Here is a 25,561-nt window from a genome sequence, read left to right on the forward strand (position 1 = left end):
GTCTCTGTTAGAACCTAGTGCCCTTTATAAAACTTCAGGTGTTTGGGTCTGTCTCAAGACAAGGGGCGGTCACGTTGATCTCTGCTTGGGGAATGTAGACACTTCTCCAGATTAGCAAGTTACCCCCACGTTCACTGCTGAGCCGTGGTGGGGGGGGGGGCGGGGGGGGGCGGTTGCGGTCGGTGCGTTGTGTAGTCATTGTCTCCGAGATGGGAGGCCCATTTGGAGAGTTCAGATCTGAGGCTGGTCACAGGTCTGGTGAGAGAGGAGTCACTGCTGAGGCAGATAGGGGAGTGGGAGAGCACATCAATTAGAGGAACTTTCTGAAGCAGAGTGAAAGTTTGAAGATAAAGAATGTGGTTCAGAATGGAACAGGAACATTACACGTGATTGCTTGTGGCTGTAGCTGTGACCTTCTCACCCCAGTGGCTTTGTGATTCGGACTGTGAGAGGAGCTCCAGTTTCCCCTCCCGGTCCCCTTGGGGTGGTCTCCAGGTGGCAGACCAGGGGCAGAATGAGGTTCCTCTCAAATCCCCAGTCAGGGAGCTGCTGGGATGAGAGGCCACATATACAAGCAATGCTGCAGTCTCCAGCCTCAGCTCTCTGCTCTCAGGAACATACTAGCTTGGTTTAAACATATCCTCTAATCGCCTGAGCTGTATGAAACAGATTGCCCGTACCTGCTGCAGGTTCAGCATTTATTTTGTGATGTTACTGTGACAGTGGAGGTGTATAGTTATTACTTAAAAATAAACTGTTCACTCAATGTTTGCTTTTAAATGTAATGATTGGGGGTTAAAGTAGATTTTGAATCGGATAGTGTAAATTGACAGTTTGATGTTAATGGAAAGAATCTTAATTTTTACACTTTAGCAGAATGTTAAGATCTCCACTGTATCTGCCATTGAATACAATGCAACGTTTTCCAGCCTTTCCTGCTGGCTGGGTTTTCCAGACCTGCTGATGGTGATCCCTGTGGGAACCTTACAGTGGAGGATGAAAGCAATGCGGTGATCCATTGACACTGGCAGGAGGTGGGAGATCCCACTGCTGACACCACTGTGGTGTGTGGGGAGAACCCGGCCCAGTATCTTCCTCTAACTGCAGCTAATGTAATTTCCAATATCCAATTGTCTAACTATTCTCTCTTCCTTTTTCTTTGCCAACGTGCCATGAAGGACAAACATAAAGCAGCATTGCTACAACCTACAACAGTTAAGTGAAATGTTTTTGATTTTTCCTTGTCGTAAACTATATAAGGGTCATTTAGTGAATTTATCATCCAGGGTCCCTAGTCCCAGAATTGACCTGCTAGCCATGTAGGGCTGCCTCCAAGTTGTGCTTCTATCTTGAGGTACACAGGGACTTGGTTACCCCACATATGTAGCACAGTTAATGTTCCTGTTCAAGTTAAACATATATATGAACATATGAATTAGGAGCAGGAGGAGGCCACTCAGCCCATCGAGCCTGCTTCACCATTCAATAAAATCATGGCCATTCTTAATTCCACATTCCTACCGACCCTCCCCAATAACCTTTCATCCCCTTGTTAATCAATAATCTATCAGCTCTGCCTTAAAAATATTCAGACTCTGTTTCCGCTGCCTTCTGAGGAAGAGAGTTTCAGAGACTCTCGGGGAAAAGCTCTCCTCATCTCTGTCTCTGCCTTAAATGGGCGACCCCTTATTTTTAAACAGTCACCCCTAGTTCTAAATTCTCCCACAAGAGGAAACATCCTCTCCAGATTCACCCTGTCAATACCCCTCAGCATCTTCAAGGTTTCAAACACGTTGAACTTTCTGTTCTAAACTCGAGTGGACACAAATGAAACTCTCCAACCTCAGTTTGTCAGAATTATTACAAAATCAAAACTCTGTTCCACCACGCTCTGCTGAACAATTTGAAAAGCTGCCCGTTTGATCTGTAACCCAATTGTTCTGAATGTGACTTGCCCAGAACAATGTAGACAGGTTTACCATTTCAGATCATAGGACCTGCAGGGCCCTATTTGATTCTAAGAGCTGGGCGGGCTTGAAACTGGGAGTGTTTCAGATCCGACTTTTAAACCTCTCAGCCACCTCCCATACATGCTCTGCCTGAAAAAATATCAGCAATTCCGAATCGCGCTTCAGAAGCTTGTGGGCAGGGTTTAATGATCCTGAAACCCTGCAGCTCCAATCAGCACCTCCATTTTCAGGCCTTGGTAAAGGGCGCAGAGGCAGGTACAGATCACACTACTTGCCTCACACCTGATGTTACCAAGTTGCCACGCCCAAAAACAGGCACAATGCAATAGTAAAATGGGGCGTGTAATGTCACGACTGCTTCTGATGAAAGGTCACTGAAAGGTCTGGCCTGGATTTGAGCCCAGATGGAGAACCGTCCCTTTGTTGTGAAAATCCTAAGTCCCGTCCCCAAACCTGGCATTTCCCATCTTTTCAGGGACGAGATTGGAGTCGGGTCAGGATTTGCACATATGCGATTTTTCAAGGGCAGCAAACCATTTATATCATCAACTGTCTAAACTGAGATGAGATTTTGGAAGAACTGGAGAGTGGTGTGTGCATATGAGAGCAGGTCTGAATTCTTATGCATAGTCAGGGCACCTTTTTAGAAAGGTAAGGAATCCCTTTGCAAAGGATTCCAGCACTCCTTTGGGAAAGATATGGTCACCCTTTGGGATTGTTAAAAGTGAACATGATTATGCACTTTTTATACATTGGAGCTGTCAAGGAAATATCTAGCTGAAAGGAGTTATCCAGTAAGTATCAAACTTACAAAAGTTATTCAGGACTTGTTAAAGCTGTCATAGTCCAAATATAGGTAAGTTGGCATGGAGGGATAAGGGCAGTGGTGATGGGGGTATGGATTGGCAGTGAGTTGGTCTAGGGTTATAGAGGCAATGGGGATGGGTGGAGGGGCACTAAGCTGGCATAGGGATATGGAGGTCATGGGTGAATAGGGGGTATTTTTAATTGGTATAGGGATTTGAGGGGCTATGGGGTTAGTAGAAAGTAATTAATTTAGCTTGGGGTGTGGGGGGTATTGGGTGGGAGACATGGTTTAGCATGGATGGGACAAAGGGAGTGTTTGTGTGTACGGGGGGGTGAAGGGTAGAGGGAAGTTTTTATTTATTGTATTTAAATACAATACAGGGTAAAACCTGTGGGCATAAACAGCATTGCTAATGAGGTGTAAGATTCTGCCTGGAAACATGCTGACATGTGACAAAATAGGAATAAAATTGTAGTTTTCATCTTCCTTCAGGGCAGCTGACGTTTCGGATGTGAGTGACGGTCAGGATGTTCCAAGCTCTGAGTGGGAGCATGTCTTACACCTGTGTGATTTAAACTCCAAGACCAGCAAGGTGTCCAAAGATGTGTCCCGGATGCGATCCGTTCTTGTCTCACTCAGTCAGGTGCCACTTGCTCTAAAGTGAAGTCAAAATGGTCAGGCTTGTGTTTTTAATTCTAATCTGTGGTTTTAACCTGAGAGTAATATCCAATTTAAATTGTGAGTTGTGTGGGATGTTTTCTCGTGTTTGAATTTGCTGCTTGTGGTTCTTGATGCCTTTGAGGTGAAAGAGGAGCAGTTCTAGGAAATGTGCTCTGACAAAACAGATTAAATAGAGCATCTGCTATTTGATTTGTGTGCATTAGTGTGTGTGTGTTTTATTGCTCTCTGGACTCTGAACTATAGTACAAGATGTATCATGTTTTAATGCTGTAAATATCACAAAACTAAATTATAACCCTGCTGTTACTCTTCTCAAGGAATAAAATTTATCAAGTTCCGAACAGATTGTGTTTTGGTATCTGCAAGTCTTTTTAAACATCAATGTATTTCATCGTTCACACTTTTGTTTTTGAATCGCTACACTGGAGATGAGGCCATTTGGCCCATCAAGTCTGCACTAACTCTCTGACAGAGAGGCCAGGCCCTCTTCTCCATCCTATCCCTGTAACCTCACACATTTACCATGGTTTATCCATCTAACATTAAGGGGCAATTTAACATAGGTTTCCTTCCATTGTCCAAAGATGTGCAAGTTGGGTGGATTGGCTGAGCACCCAGAGGAAACCCACACAGACACAGGGAGGATGTGCAAACTCCACACAGACAATGACCCAAGCCAGGAATCGAACCCGAGTCCCTGGCACTGTGAGGCAGCAGTGCTAACCACTACACCGCCCACTGAGCAATGTAAACAGTATGGCACTGCTTAAAAAAATTGCAAAGCTCCCTCCCCATGATTTAAGTATTGAGAGAAGAATCTTTGCTGCCAATTTCTGACTCTTCACAGAACATTACAGCGCAGTACAGGCCCTTCGGCCCTCTGTTGCACCAACCAGTGGAACCAATCTAATGACCCTCTAACCTAAACTATTCCAATGTTATCCATATGCCTATCCTCTGACCATTTGAACACCCTTAAAGTTGGCACCTCCATTACCGTATGCATCAAATGCGAGAACACTTTCTTCCAAAATCCCAGTTAACTAGAATCCAACAACCAGTACCAACATTTCATCTTGACTTTCATGTTAAAATTCTTTTGTAGTACAGAGTGAACTATTTTTTAAAAAGTCACAAGTACAAAGGTTACTATGATAACATTGAGTTTTTAATACCAAAATTAAAATTGCCAAAAAATCTGAAATTTCTTTCATTAAACCAGATTGAGGAGACAAGAAATTTACAGTTTCATTAGTGAGGATTGTATGAAGCAGTTCCCTCCTCATTACACAAAAATCAACATAGCTTATTATTTGCTAACTGAATTAATGATATTACTATTTCTATACAATTATTAAATAAAATCAGTTACAATCAATACCTTCATCGAATTTGATGGAATTGAAAAATAAACAAGACAGGAAAAAAAAAGTTTTCTTTAAACTTTACTGCAGACAAAAGTTGGAAATGTTAATTCTGCTGATGATGAAGCAAAATGTTGCTTTCTCTCTCGCCTTTGTACCTTTGTCTTTATTGCTTGTACTCAGTACACTGACATCCATCTTTATTACTCTGTAATCAATACACCTACTTTCCTATCCTTTAGTCCCTGAAACAAACATTCACAACCTTGGTCTGGCTGTATTCGAAACAGTTCACCGACTATTTTTATACCCAAGTAACTAAAAAAGCCAAACTCCTACTGAAGCAACGGCACAAAAGGCTTCTAATAATTAACTCTGATTCTAGTACTCACCATCAATGCTCAATATTTATATCTTTTTAAAATAAGGCGACAATGGGAAAGGATGAAGTGGCCTTGCTTGCAACCTAGCTTAACTGTCACTGATTTAATCTAAGTGTTTATCTCCATAATTGACACAAATTACAAAAATATAAATCAAGATTGGCACGCTGTCAGTGAAAACCTACAGTTAATGGCTGTTATACATGGTTAATAGTATTGATATTTTTAAATAGGTAAGACCCATGATTCTCAGAAATAAACAAACCAATCGCATGACAATTTATTAAAATATTGATCTATTTACTTGAATTTCTGCAAAAGATATTTTCAGATAATAAGTAATCCAAAAAGAAAGAAAAAGAGCAGCAAGGCAGTGTTACTAGGGGACTCCATAGTGAGGGGATCAGACAGCTGTTTTTTGCAGACACAGACGGGAGTCGCAGATGGTGGTTTGCCTCCCTGGAGCTGGGATCCGGGATGTCTCTGGACACGTCCCAGACATCCTGAAAGGGGGAGGGTGAGGAGCCAGAGATTGTGGTGCATATAAGTACCGCTGATATAGGCGGAAAGAGGGAAGGGATCATGAAAAGGGATTATAGGGAATTCGGTAGACAGCTAAGAAAGAGGAACATGAAGGTAGTAATCTCAGGATTGCTGTCTGCACCGCGGGAGAGTGAGAGCAGAAATGGAATGAGGTGGAGGGTGAATGCGTGGCTGAGGAACCGGAGCAGGGGCAGGGAGTCCGGTTCCTGGATCATTGGGACCTCTTTAGGGGTAGGTGGGACCTGTACAGTAAAGACGGGTGGCACTTAAATCCCAGGGGGACTAATATCTTGGTGGGAAGACTGGCTAGGAACACTGGGGGGGGCTTTAAACTAGAAAGTTGGGGGGAGGGAATAGCGATGAGGTGACTGAGACCGAGGAGGTTAGCTCCCAGGTAGAGAAGGACTGTAGACTGTATGAGAGGGAAGATAGACGGGTGATGGAGAAGGGAAGCACCCAGACCGAGGGTCTGAGGTGTGTCAATTTTAACGCCAGGAGTGTAGTGAACAAAGTAGATGAGCTTAGGGCATGGATTGCTGCTTGGGAATGTGATGTGGTGGCCATTACAGAGACTTGGATGTCTCAAGGACAGGACAGGGTACTTCAGGTGCCAGGATTCAGATGTTTCAGGAAGGATTGGGGGGGGGGCGGTTGCAAAAGGGGTGGTGGAGTGGCACTGTTGATCAGGGACAGTGTCATGGCTGCAGAGACGGTGGATGCTATGGAGGGACCGTCTACTGAGTCTCTGTGGGTGGAAGCAAAGGGTCGATAACTTTGCTGGGTGTTTTCTATAGGCCGCCCAATAGTGACAGGGAAGTTGAGGTGCAGATAGGGAAACAGATCCTAGAGAGATGTGGTAATAACAGAGTTGTCGTGATGGGAGACTTTAATTTCCCAAACATCGACTGGAATATCTCTAGGGTAAGGGGTTTGGATGGGGAGGAGTTTGTTAGGTGTGTTCAGGAAGGTTTCCTGACACAGTATGTGGATAAGCCTATGAGAGGAGAGGCTGTACTTGATCTGGTGCTGGCTAATGAATCAGGACAGGTGATGGATCTCTCAGTGGGACAGCATCTCGGGGATGGAGATCATAATTCTATCTCCTTTACGATAGCATTGGAAAGAGCTAGGATCAGGCAGGCTAGGAAGGTGTTTGTCTGGAGTAAGGGGAAATATGAAGACATCAGGCAGACAATTGGACAAGTAAACTGGAAGGAGGTGTTCTTGGGGAAAAGTACTGAAGGAAGATGGTGGATTTTCAAGGAATGTTTGACTGGAGTTCTGTATGACAAAGTTCTAATGAGACAAGGACATGTTGGTAGATCGTGGGAGCCGTGGTGCACGAAGGTTGTGGTGAACCTGGTCAGGAAGAAAAGAAAGGCGTATAAAAGGTTCAGAGCTAAGGATCAAGAGGAGTATAAAGCTTGTAGAAAGGAGCTTAAAAAGGAAATTAGGAGAGCCAGAAGGGGACATGAGAAGGTCTTGGCGGGTAAAATTAAGGAGAATCCCAAGGTGGTCTACAAATATGTGAAGAGCAAAAGGATGAGAAGGGATAGGACATATGAAAGGTGAAGGGGGAAAGTCTGTGTGGAACCGGAAGAAATGGCAGAGATGCTTAATGAGTACTTTGCCTTGGTATTCACAGTGGAAAGTGATCTGGGAGGTTGTACTACAGGTTTGTGGCAGACTGAAAAGGTTGAGTATGTGGATATTAAGAAAGAGGATGTGTTGGAACTTTTAAATTCTATCAAGATAGATAAGTGGCCGGGACCAGATGGGATGTACCCCAGGTTGCTGTGGGAGGTGAGGGAAGTGATTGCAGAGCCCCTGGCGATGATCTTTGCGTCGTCGGTGGAGATGGGAGAGGTTTTGGAGGATTGTGGATGTGGTTCCTATTTTCAAGAAAGGGAACAGGGATAGCCCGGGAAATTACCGACCGGCGAGTCTGACCTCAGTGGTTGATAAGTTGATGGAGAGGATTCTGAGGGACAAGATTTATGAGCATTTAGAGAAGTTTAGAATGATCAGAAATAGTCAGCACGGCTTTGTCAAGGGCAGGTCGTGCCTTATGAACCTAGTTGAGTTCTTTGAAAATGTGACTGAACACATTGACGAAGAGTGGTGGATATGGTTTACATGGATTTCAGCAAGGCGTTTGATAAGGTCCCCCATGCAAGACTTCTTGAGAAGGTGAGAGGGCATGGTATCCAAGGGGCTTTGGCCTTGTGGATCCAGAACTGGCTTGCCTGCAGAAGGCAGAGAGTGGTTGTGGATGGGTCTTTTTCTGCTTGGAGGTCGGTCACCAGTGGAGTGCCCCAGGGATCTGTTCTAGGACCCTTGCTGTTTGTCATTTTCATAAATGACCTGGATGAGGAAGTGGAGGGATGGGTTAGTAAGTTCGCCGACGATACGAAGGTTGGTGGTGTTGTGGATAGTCTGGATGGATGTCAGAAATTGCAGCGTGACATAGATAGGACGCAAGACTGGGCGGAGAAGTGGCAGATGGACTTCAATGCGGATAAATGTGTAGTGGTCCATTTTGGCAGGACCAACAGGATGCAGGAGTACAATATCAAGGGCAGGAGTCTTGGCAGTGTTGAACAGCAGAAGGATCTTGGGGTCCGGGTCCATAGGACTCTTAAATCGGCCTCGCAGGTGGAGGATGTGGTCAAGAAGGCGTATGGTGTACTGGCCTTCATTAATCGAGGGATTGAGTTTAGGAGTCGGGAGGTAATGCTGCAACTTTATAAGACCCTTGTCAGACCCCACTTGGAGTACTGTGCGCAGTTCTCGTTGCCTCACTACAGGAAGGATGTGGAAGCTATTGAGAGGGTGCAGAGGAGATTTACAAGGATGTTGCCTGGACTGGGAGGCATGCCTTATGAAGATAGGTTGAGGGAGCTAGGTCTCTTCTCCCTGGAGAGACGAAGGTTGAGAGGTAACCTGATAGAGGTTTATAAAATGTTGAGGGGAATAGATAGGGTGGATTCTCGGAGGCTATTTCCCAGGACTGAAATGGTCGCTACGAGAGAACGCAGGTTTAAGGTGCTGGGAAGCAAGTACAGAGGAGATGTTAGGGGTAAGTTTTTCACTCAGAGGGTGGTGAGTGAGTGGAATCGGCTGCCGTCGGTGGTGGTAGAGGCAAGCTCGCTGGGGTCCTTTAAAAGACTTCTGGATGAGTATATGGGGTTTAATGGGATTGGGAGTTACAGATAGTTCTATGGCTTGGTAGGTACAGATATGATCGGCGCAACCTGTGGGCTAAAGGGCCTGTTTGTGCTGTAGTGTTCTATGTTCAATGTAAGTGTTGCTAGATTGAGTGAAAATCATTTTGCATGGAAACACTGTCCATATTTTGAATATAACTAGAGTGACAAAATAAGTAAGGCATTGGCTCGAATTTAGTTGAAAGGCAAACATAAGAAATAGGAGCAGGAGTAGGCCATCTAGCCCTTCGAGTCTGCCCCGCCATTCAATAAGATCATGGCTGATCTGTCGTGTCTCAGTTCCACATTCCCGCCCTCTCCCCATAACCCTTAATCCCCTCTCTTATCAAAAACCCATCAACCCGCGTCTTAAAAATATTTAGCGAGGCAGCCTCCACCACTTCAACGGGCAGAGAATTCCAGAGATTCACCACCCTTTGAGTGAAGAAATTCTTCCTCAACTCCGTTCTAAACCGCTCACCCTTTATCTTGAGGCTGTGCCCCCTCGTCCTACTGTCCTTTCTGAGCGGGAAGAGCCTCTCCACCTCTATCCTATCCATCCCATTCATCATCTTATACATCTCAATGAGATCTCCCCTCATTCTTCTAAACTCTAACAAGTACAAGCCTAGTTTATTCAGCCTCTCCTCATAGCTCAACCCCCTCAACTCCGGTATCAGCCTAGTAAACCTCCTCTGCACTCCCTCCAAGGCCATGATAGCAAACAGCACATGATATAATCAGAATTTCCACTGCTAAATGGTGAGTACAGAATTTATCTGGGACAGTTCATTCACAGTCCCTGCAGTCAGCGTTTGAGTGCTTCTCAGGAGTTGTGTCAGAGAATGGCTCACCATTCTGTATTTGAGAATATCTTTTATTGGCTTTGTAAAGTTTCACATGCCATCTTTTCCACGACGACTGCAAATTAAATGAAGAAAGTACAAGTAAAGATATAAACAATATCGACATCTAGTTAGTGTCTACAGCACAGAAACAGACCATGTGGCCCCTCTATGTGAGCCTCCTGCACCCCATTTCATTGTATAATGAAATTCTACTGTAACATATACTATTACAATTCCCTGCATGTCTATTGCAGGTAAATCCTACAGGAATATTTACCAAATATGTAAGCAGCACAGCTTGCAGACATTCATCTGTGCTGCACACAATTTTTTTTAAAAACGTGCTTTCCCTGCCTCAGGGGTAAAAATCACAAATATCCTTCTGATAAAAGCAAGCAGAGACTGGAAGGATTTTACAGCTCCTCTCCTTGAGGGCTTGGTCAGGCCACGAAGATTGTGAACTGGTGACAGGCAGGAATAAGAACTGGGATAATTTTCACTGTGCAGAACGTGTCAGTTTCATTAACCTTGGGTACAGATTTTATGCTGCTATACAAAGGCAGCTGATGTAGTGATTGTGAGGTATTTGAAAACCCAATCTCATTTTTAAAGGGTTTACCCCAAAAGTTCTGGAACTTGATGTGAATCCAGATTGAACCCGAGCCCCAGGACTGCTGTCCCTTTAGGGGAATGAGGTTGATAATCAGATTCTGCAATCTGGGGTGTCACAGGCCACCAGTGTTTGGGTTTAATATCTATCAGCCCTCTGAACTGAAGGTACAGATGACCTTTGCACCTTGGTCATGAACTCAAAATTCTCACAAAATTGGTACAAATAAGCTGAAGCCAAAGGTGCTTTATAAATCACCATGGAATTTCACAGAAATACTCTCGCTCTCTGATCCTTTATGAACTTTACAAACATGAGGCATTCTTCAGGAGAGGGATTTGGAAATGTTTGGAACAGAACAATAAACACAGCCACAGGGTGGTTTCACTTGACCTTTCCACTTTTCAGGACAGCACTAAATTCACATGGAAGACTGAATAAATAAATAAGAATGGCTGAGAATGAAATATAAACTAATCCGAAATTGGAAGCAGAGACAAGGACAATTCTGGAGACAAACTCCCATTGGTCTAATAGGTTCTGCGTGTCGCGTAATCTAAAACCATACTGGCTGCTCCGAGGAGCGCAGGATCAGAAAGAGTCGAGACAGCAATCTCCACTGCCTGTGTGGATGTCAGAGCTCGCTGGGCAACCACCTCCTTCACAATATTCTCATAGTGAGCAGCCAGAACTCCAGACAGGATAACAAGAGATGGGTTCATTGTGTGCAGAATGTTTGTAATACCAACTCCAAGAGCACAACCAGCTGCAAAGAATAATAACATTGTGTTTGAGTGATATGAAATGCCAACATGCATTCATAATTCATTTTAAACAGCTAGCACAGATTTGATGGGCTGAATGGCTTGCTCTGTGCTGTAACATTCTATAATGTAACTGTCAATAGAATATAAACTGTAAGCAGTGAATTTTAAAAGGCTAAAAAGTGGCATAAGGTTGGCCAGTGAATGCAAGGTACTGCGGTGCGCAGGGCGCAGGGTGCAGAGTGGGTTCGGGCACATCTGGTGTATGCAATATGGTGGAATCGTAACTGTCATTTGAATTGGCCAAGCAAAACACTCAGTTCAAGGGTAAATTAGGGATGAGCAGAAAGTTCTGGCCTTGCTAGCGACATCCAAAGCCCAAAGAATGAAAAAACCCTGGCCTATTATCTCCAACGAAACTAACTTATTTTCTGAACGTATGCATTAGGAACAGCAGTAGGCCATTCAGCCCTTCGAGCCTCCTGTCCATTCAGTAAGGTTGTTGCTGATCTGATGCAACCTCCTCACTCCAGATAACCTTTCATCCCCTCACTTACCCAGATTCAATCTTCCTCTGCCTTAAAAATATTCAAAGATTCTTCAACCACCTTTTGAGGGTATAGACACTGCAAGTAGAAGCAGGAGTCCAGAAGGCTGTGTCGCCAGCGTTTGGGGAGTTCTGATCAGGGCTGGACTGGAGGGTGCATTGGGAGGGGAGAGGTTCCAGTTTACATTCCATGTAGATACCAACAACATGGGAAGGATTAGGAAAGAGGTTCTGCTTGGACAGTGAGAGGAAATAGACACCAAATTGAAAAGACAAACTTTAATAGTAACAAGCTTTGAATTATTACCTAAGCCTCATGCCAAATGGCAGAGAGCACATAAGGTTAGTGAAATGAATCCGTGGCTAAAAGACAGTTGTGGGAGAAGTGTGTTCTGGCTTGTCAGCTACTGGAGTCAGTACTTGAGGCTGGATGGTTGGGACAGTCTAGATCTGAAACGTGCTGGGACCAGCATTCTTGCAAATGCAGTATGCTGCTGGTAGTTTATAACTGCGGCACTCAGCTGATACTGAAATATTGGTTATGTTTCTCCTGTTTGGCAGTTTTCCTGTGCTAACTGCATCTATTTCAGATGGTCAGTCAGTTGCAACTGTTCAATGTTTAATCGCTATGACAACAATGTCACATGAACTATTCCCACCATGAACACAAGGACCAACTTGAGAACAATAAACTCTCCCAATCTCAGTGATATCGCATGACTTCCAGGTTAAAATAACTGACTGATATCTCAATACCACAAATACTGGAGTACAGGGAGGCCGCCCCCGTTACAATGATCAGAAAGACAGCCCCAGACTCACAGCCAGTTTTCAACAGTAACATAATGCTGATCAGATCCAGGTCAAAAACTCTGGCAGATTACAGCAAGGTGACACTGGCAGATGTACAAGATGCACTTCCATTCACAGCAATATTTGTACACCCCATACTGCAGCCTGCTCCATATTAAAGTTTATCATTCTGTTGTACAGTGTACATCTACCTGCCGTGTATTACCTGTTCGCAGCACATTTTGTGCCTCTGTGCTCCCGAGTTTGGCAGCTTGAATGAGGTGAATTGCATTGATTGTTTCTTCGTTTTTGATAGCCATTCCTTCAGTCATGAGCAAATCCTCTGAAAGAGGCCAACAGAAACATTAAAGAAAGCTGTTAATAAGAAGCACCTTCAGGCCAAAGAGCTGAGATTGAAATCACTGTGCATGCTCACAGTTAAATACTTTCACAATGTGATAGGGAACCAAGTGTTCCACCTGCATCCAGCTTTCTGTCTATGTCATTCTCTACACAGACACAGAGTGTGCCAGTGATTGGAGAAGCAGTCAGCCAGCCTCCCGGTCTCTGCTAAAATCTGCAAGTATTTTTGCATTTTAAAACAAGCCCAAACTCTGTCTAGAGTTTGTTTCATTTTGTTCCACTCTGCTTAACATTTATAATTATTTGTTGACAATTTCAAATTGAATTTTGAGATTTCTTGATTGGTGACCTGTCCATTAGCCCCACCAAGGTAAATAATTTCAAAACAGGAAGAGAAACAGCCTGAATTCTCTGCCCTTTTCCCACAAATTAAACTAACTGCTCAAAGCAATTAACCCAGATCAGGGCGTCCAAACTGTAGCCTATGGGATATACATAAGAAATAGGAACCGGAGTAACTGAGCTTGCTCTGAGATTCCACAACATCATGGCTGATTTCCAGTTTTAACTTCACTTTTCTGCCACTCCCCACATCCTTTCATTTCTTGAAACATTAAAACTCTATCCCTCTCAACCTTAAAGATATTTAAAGGAACATTCACAACCTTTTGAGTGAAAAAAGTTCTTATCTCAGTCTTAAATGTTTTACTAATCCACTTTGGTAGGAATAACAGCAAAATGGACTATCATTTAAGTGGTAAAAAATTGCAGCGTGCTGCTGTGCAGAGGGACCTGGGTGTCCTTGTGCCTGAATCACAGAGTTGGTTTGTAGGTAATTAAGAAGGCAAATGGAACTTTGTCCTTCATTGTTACAGTTTAAAAACAGCGAGATTATGTTGCAGCTGTATAAGGTGCTGGTAAAGTGTATGGGGTGTCAGGGAGGGGTAATACCTTTGGTGGGGGAACATGTCGCGTCCTTTCAGGGCGGTTTGTCCATCCTTTGTCCCACCTGGCACTCAGCTCTCACCTGTGGCTCCCTGTCGCTGTTTTCATGCGACAGCGGCCACACCCCGGGCAACGGCCTCGACAAGCCGGCTAAACCAGGTGAGGGTAGCCGATGGGTCTCAACCCTGGGTGAGATAGGGAGATGTCTATCCCAGAATGTGAAGACAGACTCCGGCAGATTGAGCGGATGAGACCAATGGAAGGTCCAATGGTCAAGAAGGTGGTCTCTGCTAGCGTCATGGAACGCGAAGAGCAGGACAAGACACAGAAGACATCCTGGTCATCCACCACGCCTAGTCCCACCTCCAGCCATCTTGACTCTTGTCTTGCCACTGGATCCAGATGGGAATTGGGAAGAGAGAGTGAGGCTGATGCTGCACAACTCTCCCTCATTTTAATCCAAATCAAGCGCTAGTTTTGACACCATCATCATCATCGTCCTGTTATTTCTGTGCCCGAATTGGCCTGATCGGTCATCTTCGGACACACCGCATCCAGCCTCAAAATGACTAATGGTGTTGAGGTCCTCATTGACGACGATAGACGAACAATAACATAAGGTGCTGGGGAGGCCACACCTAGAGTACTGTGTACAGTTTGGTCTCCTTACTTGAGAAAGGATATACTGGCACTGGAGGGAGTGCAGAGGAGATTCACTAGGTTGATTCTGGAGTTGAGAGGGTTGGCTTATGAGGAGAGACTGAGTAAACAGGGGCTATACTCATTGGAATTCAGAAGAATGAGGGGAGATCATTTAGAAACATATAAGATTATGAAGGGAATAGACAAGATAGAAGCAGGGAAGTTGTTTCCACTGGCGGGTGAAACTAGAACTAGGGGGCATGACCTCAAAATAAGAGGAAGCAGATTTAGGACTGAGTTGAGGAGGAACTTCTTCACACAAAGGGTTGTGAATCTGTGGAATTCCCTGCCCAGTGAAGCAGTTGAGGCTAACTCATTGAATGTTTTTAAGGCAAAAATAGACAGATTTTAGATCAGTAAAGGATTTAAGGTTTATGATGAACAGGTGGGGAAGTGGAGCCGAGCCCACAAAGAGATCAGCCATGATCTTATTGAATGGCGGAGCAGGCTCAAGGGGCCAGATGGCCGACTCCTAGCTCCTAGTTCTTATCAACTCTTGAAACTGTCATCTTATTTTGGCTTAGATTTCTAATTTCCTGTTTAAACATTGAGGGGCCTGAATCAGACAAAGTGAAAATTAGTGGAGACAGATTTAAAATCTATACTTGGCCTATAAGCCATAGTACAGATCACACGTGACCAACATGGCAGCTCTAGGTTCTATACCACACAATTGGACATTTAGATGGTCTTTTAATTTCACTGTTAGGCCCACCATTTGAAACCATGACATCATCACTATTAAATGAGAATTTTCTGATTTTTTTGCAAAGTGTGTGTCACTTACCGTCATGTAATCTTTTTGCTTCTCTCTGCAATGCTATTCCTGAAGCGTAGGCTTCCATACAGCCTCTACTTCCACACGTACATTCAGGACCATCCATTGACACCATGATGTGACCAAACTCAGCAGCACAGAACATGCTGCCATGAATCAGTTCATTGTTGTGAATGATTCCCCCTCCAATTCCTAATGAACAATTTCCACATTCATTTTTACTTCTCACAAATAAACTTAACCATACATTTCAAACACTTAGTGTGTAACATCCTTCAACATATATAGTGACATTCTTGAGAATTATTATCCTTCTAAATGCCAGCATGCTAGATTCCTATCACAGGCAGCCTTACTGATGATGTGAATATCCAAAGCAGATGCTAAAGGCACCTTGTGCTGGCTGTAAGTTTTAAACTGACTCTGTCCTCCAGCATTCTTTATTCAACCTTCAAACATAATCAAAATACACCAAAGTCAATCATCAATAACACAAGACAGTGCAACTTTAATCAGAGTCTAACTGCAAACACTAAAATGAGGTATTTGTTATTGAGGTAATCACATATCCATTTCTTTCTGGAAAATTACATCTTGGTCACACTGTGTTGTTACCTTACAAACTCAGTCTAGTACACTGAGTAATGGCAGCTGGTGAAGGCAGGAGAGGCTGTTTGTACATCGGAGGGTTTGGTAGTCAGACACAGACACGTTAAGCCGAGTTGTCTGCTTGTGAGGAGTTCTACAGTCTGCCTGTCAAGGACTCTAACGCTCAGTTCTCTGTTTAATCAGTAACTAATGATTTTCTTCTGAGAGGGAAGGCAGTGCCAGAGAACTGAGCTCCAGCGATCCATTCAAAGTCTGAACTAATTCAGCTGGTCAGTGTCCTTCAGAACAGCAACCAGATAAAAACAAAATCAATCCAAGGTTTAGTCACATGACACCTCATTTTGAAGTTAAGGATTCTGACCCATTTATAGAAAGGCTGAATATCCCAAGAATTTGCTATGTTGAATGCAGTCGATGAAGTTTAAATGTTTCAGTTTTTATTATTCTTTTGTGGGACATGGGTGACACTGGCTGGCCAGCATTTATTGCCCATCCCTAGTTGCCCTCGAGAAGATGACAGCGAGCTGCCTTCTTGGAATCCCTGCGGTCCACATGTTGTGGGTTGACCCACAATGTGGTTAGAGGGGGAATTCCAGGATTTTGGCGCGGAGACTGAAGGAACAGTGATATATTTCCAAGTCAGGACGGTGAGTGCTTGGAGGGGAACCTCCAGGCAGTGGTGTTCCCAGGTATCTACCACTCTTGTCCTTCTAGATGGAAGTGGTTGTGGGTTTGGAAAGTGCTGAGTTCAGGAACAAATCAAAAAAAATTTTAATTTCAGCCACAACCTCAACTTCATTCCCCTTCTCATGGGATTCTATGTAATAAATAGAGCCACAACACTGCAGGAGGCTACCATTCAGCCCATCGAGTCTACACCAACCACAATCCCACCCAGGCCCTATTCCCATAACACCACATATTTACCCTGCTAATCCCTTGACACTAGGGTCAATTTAGCACGGCCAATCAATCTAACCTGCACAGGAGGAAACCCATACAGACACAGGGAGAATGTGCAAACTCCACACAGACAGTGACCCAAGCCTGTAATTGGTTATTGGTGCTCCGAGATAGCAGTGTGAACCACTCTGCCAGGGTGCTGCCCTGGTCATTATTGCTGATCATTTTGATACGGAAGTTGCATTTTGCAGTATTGTTGATACAGTATCGTGACATTCCCATTTTGGCACAATTACTCAGTATTTTGAGAGGTCTGATATGGAGAGTAATGCATGCTCCAATTTGAGGCACCAACTACAAAAGCATTCCATGAGTTGCAATGTTCAAATGTATTTGATGGTGGAATGTCTGATTGGCCAGCAGGGATATTTGTATGAAAACAACAGCACTGCATTTCTTCAACAAATGACCCAAATATAGAAAGTAGGGAGGGAAAACAAAATCTCTCTAAACTCTGACTACAGGGAAGAAAACCAGAAAGTTATAGTACTTGCAAAAGCATTTGACCGACTAGTCGGAGAATGGAGTGACCATGAAAATGGTGCATTTTTTTTGTGGGTGGCACGGTAGCACAGTGGTTAGCACTGCTGCTTCAAGACTCCAGGGACCTGGGTTCGATTCCCAGCTCAGGTCACTGTGTGTGGAGTTTGCACATTCTCCTCGTGTCTGGGTGGGTTTCTTCCCACAGTCCAAAGATGTGCGGGTTAGATTGATTGGCCATACTGAAATTGCCCCTTAGTGTCCTGGGATGTGTAGGTTAGAGGGATTAGCGGGTAAATATATGGGATAGGGCATGGGTGGGATTGTGGTTGGTGCAGACTCGATGGGTCGAAGGGCCTGTTTCTGCACTGTAGGGTTCTATGTTCTGTTTCTTCAGCAGTGGATAGAATCTGACTGGCAACGGCAGAAAATGTACTGAATATCAACTGAGAACAAAGATCTCTTAACTGAGCAGGATCACATGGTTCCTCTGACCATGAGACTAAGCCTCGTGGCAATCGCCATTCAGAATTTAACCCCATTCATTTTTATTTGGTTAAAGAAATTGCAGTTCTAAAATGTGTTGCTCTTTTATTACAGGCACTGCAGGAAGGAAGTTCTTCCTAATCAGAAGCCTTTTGCAGCAATTTGTACTTCTGAACTTCAGTTAAATCAGTGTCTGATGACTGGATGAGGAACACTCCTTATTAACATTCTGAGAGATGGATAAAGCTACTGTGGCTATTAATGGTGCTGGAAGCTCTGTGTGCCTAAGTGGTTTGAGCTGTCATTTTGTGGGCCTCAGCAGCCCATAACGTGGGGAGTCAGTTAAACTGTCTCAATGGAAGTGCTCTACTAGTCACTGACTCACAAGCTGACTGTTTACCATAAAATATGAACAGGATTGTTAGAGAACTTGACACCACTTCAACAGTTCCTCTGCTCCTCACCAGAGCTGATCAAAGGAACGCAGCTTGTACTAAGTGCTCAGAAAGAGCAGAATTAAAGGAAAAGCCCATTGTGAAATTCAAGTTGTAATATAGATTGAATCAGCTGTTACCCATAGAAATTCCTCAATACCCTAAACAGCAAGACAAAGATTATCCACGGACTCTCATTATTAAAGACCACTTCAAAGGCTTATATTCCTTTGATTTCACTAGTGGGTTATAAATTATGCAGAAACTAAGAGAAGCTTCTGTTCTGCTTTTAAAACGAGAACGTCAAGCCAAAATTATTATTTTTAGCATCTTAAGTGTTTTGCAAATTTGGGCTTTTGGTTGCCTGATCGAAAGGTAGAGGAAATTCGGCACGTCTGCTAGAAAGGGTCGTAAACAAAGCCCACACAAATCCTTCATGCAAACCAGCTTCCTGTCCACTTACTCTGTCTGCACTTCCCACTGCCTCGGCAAAGCAGCCAGATTAAGGGGGGGTAGTTATAGGACGGATGTCAGGGGTAGGTTCTTTACCCAGAGGGTGGTGAGGGATTGGAATGCCCTGCCTGCTGCAGTTGTAAATGCGCCTAGTTTGGGGGCGTTTAAGAGATCCGTGGATAGGTTTATGGATGGTAAGGTTTTGGTTTAGGTTAGTGGGTCATTGTTTTTTAACTGGTCGGCGCAACATCGTGGGCCGAAGGGCCTGTTCTGTGCTGTAATGTTCTATGTTCTAGAATAATCAAGGACCCCACATACTCCGGACATTCTCTCTTCCACCTTCTTCCATCAGAAGAAAGATATAAAAGTCTGAGGACACATACCAACCGGCTCAAGAACTCTGCTGCCATCAGATTTTTGAATGGATCTACTTTGCACTAAGTTGATCTTTCTCTACACTCTAGCTGTGAGTGTAACACTACATTCTGTACTCTTCTTTCCTTCTCTTTGAATGGTGTGCCTTGCCTGTATAGCACGCAAGAAACAGTACATGTGGTAATAATAAATCAAATCAAAGACCTATCCTGTTTAGATCTCCCTGGAGATGTTAGACAATATTTGCATAATATTCAGTTATACCACATCAGGGCTGCATGTGGCACAGTGGTTAGCACTGCTGCTTCACAGCACCAGGAACCCAGGTTCGATTCCTGACTAGGGTCACTGTGTGCACAGAGTTTGCATGTTCTTCACAAGGCTGCTTGGGTTTGCTCCCCTAGTGCAAAGATGTGCAGGTTAGGTGGATTGGCCATGCTCAATTGCCCCTTAGTGTCAGGGCAATTAGCTTGAGTGAATGCATGGGGTTATGGGGATAGGGACTGGGTAGGATTGTGGTCGGTACATATTCGATGGGCCGAATGGTCTTCTTCTGCACTGTAGGGATTCTATGATTCTAGTCTATGATTCTAACTTGAATAACGTGTGTAGTTTTGGCCTCCTTGTCTCAGGAAGAATGCAAATGTGTTGGAGGTGGTTTACTAGAAATGTAGAAAATAGGTGCAGGAGCAGGCCATTCGAGCCTGCAACACCATTCAATATGATCATGGCTGATCATTTGTGCCTGGAATGAGCAGGCTGTCTTGTGAGGAACAGTCAGACAGGCAGGGCTTGTTTTTACCAGAGTTTAGAAGAATGAGGGGTGACTTGATTGAAGAGTATAAGATCCTGAATGATTTTAACAAGGTGGACATGGAGGGGATGTTTCTTCCTGTGGGAGAGTCTGGAATTAGGTGGCGCTGCTTTCCAACTGAACTAAAGTGAATTTACTCCTCTGAGGGCCGTGCAACTTTGGAACTGTCTGCCTGAGAAAACGATGGAGATGGGGTCACTGAATATTTTAAAGGCAGAAGTAGACAGATTCTTGTTACACAAGGTAATCTGGAGCTTGATAGGAATGTGGAATTTGAAACAGTAACACATCAGCCATGACCTCAATGAATGGCAGAGACGAGTCGAGAGGCTGAATGATTTAATTCTGCTCCTGTCTCGTGGGTTTGCAACACCAAGCACTGGAGAAACTAGTTACGATATTTACCAATAGAAAGTGTCAGGAGTTGGCAATGACTTCTAGCTTTTGCTATCTGCGTAAAACTAAAACTGTTAAGCTAGCTATCCAGGCTTGTATTGTTTTATAAATATAAAAACTGTTTTATCACAGAATTGTTACAGCGCAAGAGGCCATTCGGCCCATCGTGTCTGCACCAGCTTTCTGAATGAGCATTATGGCTCAGTGGCATTTCCCTGTACCCCTGCGTACTGTTTCTATTCAAATAATCATCATTGAATTCCACTTGAATGCCTCAATTAAACCCGTTTCCACACTTCCAGGGAGTGCATACCAGAACTGAATAACTCACTGGGTGAAAACGTTTTCTCTCACATCACATTTGTTTCTTTTCCAAATCATTTTAAAATCTGTACCCTCTCGTTCTTGATCTTTTTACGAACAAACAGTTTCTCCCTGTCTGCTCTGATGAGCACCCTTGTGATTTTGAACATCCTGGTCAAATCTCCTCTTGGCCTCTTCTCTCCAAGGAGAGCAGTCCCAACCTCTCCAATCTATCCTCATCACTGAAGTTTCTCATCCCTGGAACCTTTCTTGTAAACCTCTTCTGCACTCTTTCCAATACACTTACACCCTTCCTATACCATATACACTATGCCAGCTGAGGTCTAATTATTGTCTTCATTTGATTCTATTCATTGCTCACCTGTACCAGTGATCACAGTTACAAAATTTTCCACTCCTTTTCCACGACCAAACTTTCTTTCTGCTAATGCAGCACAATTGCCATCATTGTCTACCCAAACAGGCAGGTGAAGAGTGTCTGAGATTGGTGTCCGCAGATCTACAGACGCCCATTCTTGAATAAGTTTGGTAGAATGAAGCACGACTCCTTCATTGTGGTTGACACGGCCACCGGTGGAGATGCCTGCAGACAAATGTCATTAAATACCAGAACAGAGAGCTGAAAACATCATTCACCCCCCACGCAAGCTCTAGACCAGAGTACTTTCATACCCTGTAAATAAAACAAGTATTGAGTAGCAATCTAAATGTCTGTGTTGAATGGAACAATAATGACCAGTTTAAATACAAATCAGAGTGTGGTAAGATATAAATATCTACATATTTGCATGATCTTAAATATAGTCCGGCTGAGTGGAACCCAGAATTACACAGAAGAGCTGGTGAACTACACAAAGAAACTAATGACTGTTTCTAATCGCCGTAACTCCCCACAATCCCAAACATTTACCAACTCCAAGAATCCGGCAGTTCAGCTTCACTGATTCAGCAGCAGCTTCAACACATAGCTTCAGAATCAGCTCAATTCTCTCATCGTAGGTTTTGGGATTGGATCGAATGTATTTCTTTATGATTTCACCCTGAAAAAAAAATGTAGAAACAAAACATCTGAAGCTTTTGGTTGCACTGCTTAATATTGGCTTAAAATACACGGAGACAGCAAGAGAACACACTCAAAAGCTTCAAAATAACTGCAAAAAATTAAAGGGGTAAAAATTTGAGAGAAAAGTCATTCCCTATAGAAATTCCTGTTTAAAACTAAGTTTTAGCATGGTTTGTCAATTAACAAACTGAAAAGTGCTGCTTTATTTTTATTTCTATGCTGTTCCTGAAGAAGCACCGGGAACCATTAAACACTGATTTTCTCACTATCACCACGGCAACAACCCTACCTCCCAGCCACTCGTTCCCACTCGCTGGAAACATCCTCTCTCCCACTGGCCTTCTTTACCAACCTCCCTTCCCACTCAGTATCCTTCTAACTCTCTGCTAACCCTCTCCTGAGATCCTGGGAGAATGGAGGCCAAATGGAAACAACAAGGAGGAAGTGAACAGGAGCAAGAGAGGGGCCAGCAGGGATGGAGCTTGGAGGACCAGCGAGCAGAATGAGCCGGTGAGTAGCAGACTGTACAACTACAGTTAGCAGTAATTGTAGAGATCTGGAAGGATTTGAGTGACTGTTACTTTCACAGTAGTGTGTATATTAGTGTCCCTGACTCTGTTTAGAACCTTACAACTGGCACCATTAACTTAAATGACTCTGTGTCTCTGTGAAGGACATTGTTCTGCATGATTAGGCACTATACAAATAAAGTATTAGAAATAATTACTGTCACAGAGGTAGTAAACACATGCACAGGTAGACTGAGTGATCTTTGAAGAATGGGGAAGTTGGAGCACGCTAAATGGAAGGATTATTACCTTCATACTGACAATAGCCACCCGCAAATTTGTTCCCCCCAAATCCACAGCTAAAGCACTTTGCGTTTCCAAAATATGGTCAATGTCTTGGGAGATGCACTCTTTCACTGGTGGGAAACAAAACTTCTTCTGCAAAGGCTCATTCATGTCTATGGACTTTAGAAACTTCAGAATCCGTGGAACTGCATTGCCGTCACCATAGATCTTCGAGCTTGAAATGGAAAAATATCCATATTACTGATTCATCAAAAGATTATTTGCAGAAGGAGGACAATCAGCCTTGTTTCATCCCTACAGAATCAAATATTTTTAATCCCCCTCCCCTCCACTGAAGCATTTTTAAACCCATTACATATATTTGGGCAAATTTGCATCAGTCTTCAGGTATTCGAACAGTCTGAGCATTTTTATCTGCAAAAAAAAAAAGCAAAAGAATGCTAAATGATGCTGTCCATGATTTCTTTCCTAACAATCTCAGGAACATGAAGCCATTCAGGCCATCATTCTAAATGCAGCAATTAAATCATTGTTCATTTATACCTTAACCCCACTCACCTGCCTCCATCCTTTTGTCTAACAGAATCTATCAAACAGTTTTGAAATTTTCAACTGACCTCCAGTTTTTTTTTTAAGGGGGGAGGCGGAAAAGAGAGAGAGAGAGAGAGAGAGAAGGTTCGAGATTTCCGTACCTGTGTGCACAGAAATGCTTTTGGATATCACTCCTGGACAGCCTAGCTCTAATTTTATTTCATTTTAAGCTGTCTTGCTGAAACCATTTAGGATGCAGCTGACACGTAGGTCTGGATTTTTCAGTTTGGAATCCTGTCGGATTGCTGGTGGGAATAATGAAAGTTTAGGGAGAGGGAGACTGCTCTGTCCTAACGATCTGATCTTCTCCACTTTGTTTCATTATAATCACCACTGCAGGCAACTTGTAGCATTTTCAGTTCCACTCACGTACTTGGAACCAGGGTTCGAGAGCACGACAGTGACATCACTGTGACAGTAAAGATCCCAGGGCCCACAGAAAGTGTTTAAAATAAAAACACGGAAAAATAAAAAGCACCAAAATGCAGATAGGAAGATCAACCTTTAGTTTTTATGTGCTATTTGACCTCCTTTACAAAACTAAATGGCAGCACTACAATAATGCTTCTAACCCCCATTGCTGCGAAGATATCAGGGACAGGAAATATAGTGAATGATGCATTCCCATTAATAACTTTTAACATTCAGTCACTGCCAATGTTCCCGTTGGAAAATCCAGAAGAAATAATGGAACTGTTCCACTAGATTTTTCCCACTCCCTCCCAACTCAAAATTTGAGAAAATTAGTGGCCTGAATCCAGAATTGCAAAGTTCTGTCAGTTTAGCAGGAACAGACCCCTGGAATCTTGGTCACATCTCAGCCAGGGGAAATCTTGCCCCATTATTATATTTTGAACAATGTGTAGAGTAAGATCTGAGGCCCAGGTTTAAGTTGAAAGGTAACAAGCAGCTGCATCCTCTCCCAAAGCAACTTCTTGGCATTGTGGTGCTAATCCCTAAAGTCCAGCTTTACTGGCTAGGATGTGTTGTTTGGATACTTGACACCACACTGCTAAAGCAACTGCTCCAGGCAAACTCAGCTGCTGCAGGAGGCTCCCAGGAGGACAGTGGAAACACTTTAGGGATGCTATTAAAGCATTCTCATACAGGTCAAACATTCTCGCTGACTCAGGATCTCTCCTGGCTTGTAACTGACAAACTGGAGAAAGCTTATTTAGGAACGCACTTGTGCATTGAGACTTTATAAGGGAGATGCAGAGGGAATGTCAAGGGATTAATGCACAAACCTCCAAACAACTCATCCATCCAACCCACCAAGCACCACTTGCCCCACACACATGGCACAGTCAGCAGATCGTGCATTGACTTATCAGCCATTTCCAGATTGACCAAACCAAGTGGAAACAAGTCATTCTCGATCCTGAGAGACTGCTTAATGAGGAAAAAGTAAAACCATGCTAATACCAAGGGTACAGTTTCCCGAACTGAAGTTGCAGGGCGTGCAGGATTTTATTCTGACTGTCAGCATTCCGCACATGAAGAACGTTTTCACCTGAGGCAGAAAAAGAAAAAGCAAAACAGAAAATCAAGGCTGGTCCACAAATAAATCCATTTACCAGTTAATAATCCAGCCTACAGCACAGAAACAGACCATTCTATCCAACTGCTCCATAACAGTGTCTATGTTCAACCTGAACCTTCTCATCTCACCCCATCAGCATCTCCTCCCATTTCCTACTTTCTCGTATTTTTATCCAGCTTCCCCAGTCTATGCCTCATTTACTCCTGTGGTAGCAAGTTCTATATTCAAACCACTCTCTGGGCAAAGAAGTTCCTCCCAAAGTTCCTACTGGATTAATTAGTGACTATCTTATATTTATGGCCCCAGTTTTGCTACCCCAGAGTGAAATCATTGGCCTGTATCTTTTATTTCTCACATTCCTTCAGTTTTGCTGGGTCAAAATCCAGGAACTCTCTCCCTAACTGCACTCTGGGTGTACCCACACCACACGGAGTGCAGAGACTCAGCAACACCTTCTGAAAGATAATCTGCGATAGATAATAAATGTTGGCCTGGCCAGCGACACCCACACCCTATGAAAGAGTTTATTAAAAAGTCTTCCAGTCATTGGCAATTAATGCCACACAGGAAGTTCTCACACAGCAAATGGAAACTGCCCAGTAAGTCTCCTTTTATTGTTGGTGCTGGAGAGGGAAATCACTAATCCTCTAACAGAATGTGGTAAGTTTATCTTTCCATCCCACCAAAACCCCAATTAAACATCTCCAACCCATCATCGCTAAGGAGCAGCCAAGATCATGCACTCAATTTCCAGCCAGGGGTTTGGACAAAGATCTTCTGAATCAGGCTAACAACTTGAGCAAAGCTGACAGATGATGGGTTATTGAAGTGTTGTTTCAGGATGAATCCTTTATTGCCAAAATATTAACTATGAAATGAGAAATATTCTCTCCAATACTGCTTAAAGAAAC

The 25,561-nt window shown here is 43.6% G+C and overlaps 2 protein-coding genes across 3 annotated transcripts in view; one reads left to right on the forward strand and one right to left on the reverse strand.

Moving 5' to 3' along the window:
• LOC145348169 (clathrin light chain A-like) overlaps positions 1-3,800 on the forward strand; it is a 51,149-nt gene extending 47,349 nt beyond the window's left edge. The window contains exons 6-7 of the mRNA XM_080196365.1: positions 1,179-1,214; positions 3,271-3,800. Coding sequence (XP_080052491.1) covers positions 1,179-1,214; positions 3,271-3,442 — 208 coding nt within the window. The 3' untranslated portion in view covers positions 3,443-3,800. The remainder of the gene's footprint in view (positions 1-1,178; positions 1,215-3,270) is intronic.
• Positions 3,801-8,668: 4,868 nt separating this feature from the next.
• gne (glucosamine (UDP-N-acetyl)-2-epimerase/N-acetylmannosamine kinase) overlaps positions 8,669-25,561 on the reverse strand; it is a 42,061-nt gene continuing 25,168 nt past the window's right edge. The window contains exons 6-12 of one of the 2 annotated variants that reach the window (XM_080196347.1): positions 24,533-24,620; positions 22,520-22,730; positions 21,549-21,678; positions 21,000-21,221; positions 15,314-15,496; positions 12,743-12,859; positions 8,671-11,179 (exon numbers count right to left, since the gene is read on the reverse strand). In XM_080196347.1, coding sequence (XP_080052473.1) covers positions 10,944-11,179; positions 12,743-12,859; positions 15,314-15,496; positions 21,000-21,221; positions 21,549-21,678; positions 22,520-22,730; positions 24,533-24,620 — 1,187 coding nt within the window. In that variant the 3' untranslated portion in view covers positions 8,671-10,943. Of the gene's footprint in view, positions 11,180-12,742; positions 12,860-15,313; positions 15,497-20,999; positions 21,222-21,548; positions 21,679-22,519; positions 22,731-24,532; positions 24,621-25,561 lie in introns of both variants that reach the window. The other variant, XM_080196355.1, reaches the window with a different exon arrangement.

Source organism: Carcharhinus amblyrhynchos, chromosome 1 (assembly GCF_965287045.1).
Source record: "Carcharhinus amblyrhynchos chromosome 1, sCarAmb.v2.hapA, whole genome shotgun sequence".
Classification (NCBI taxonomy): domain Eukaryota; kingdom Metazoa; phylum Chordata; class Chondrichthyes; order Carcharhiniformes; family Carcharhinidae; genus Carcharhinus; species Carcharhinus amblyrhynchos.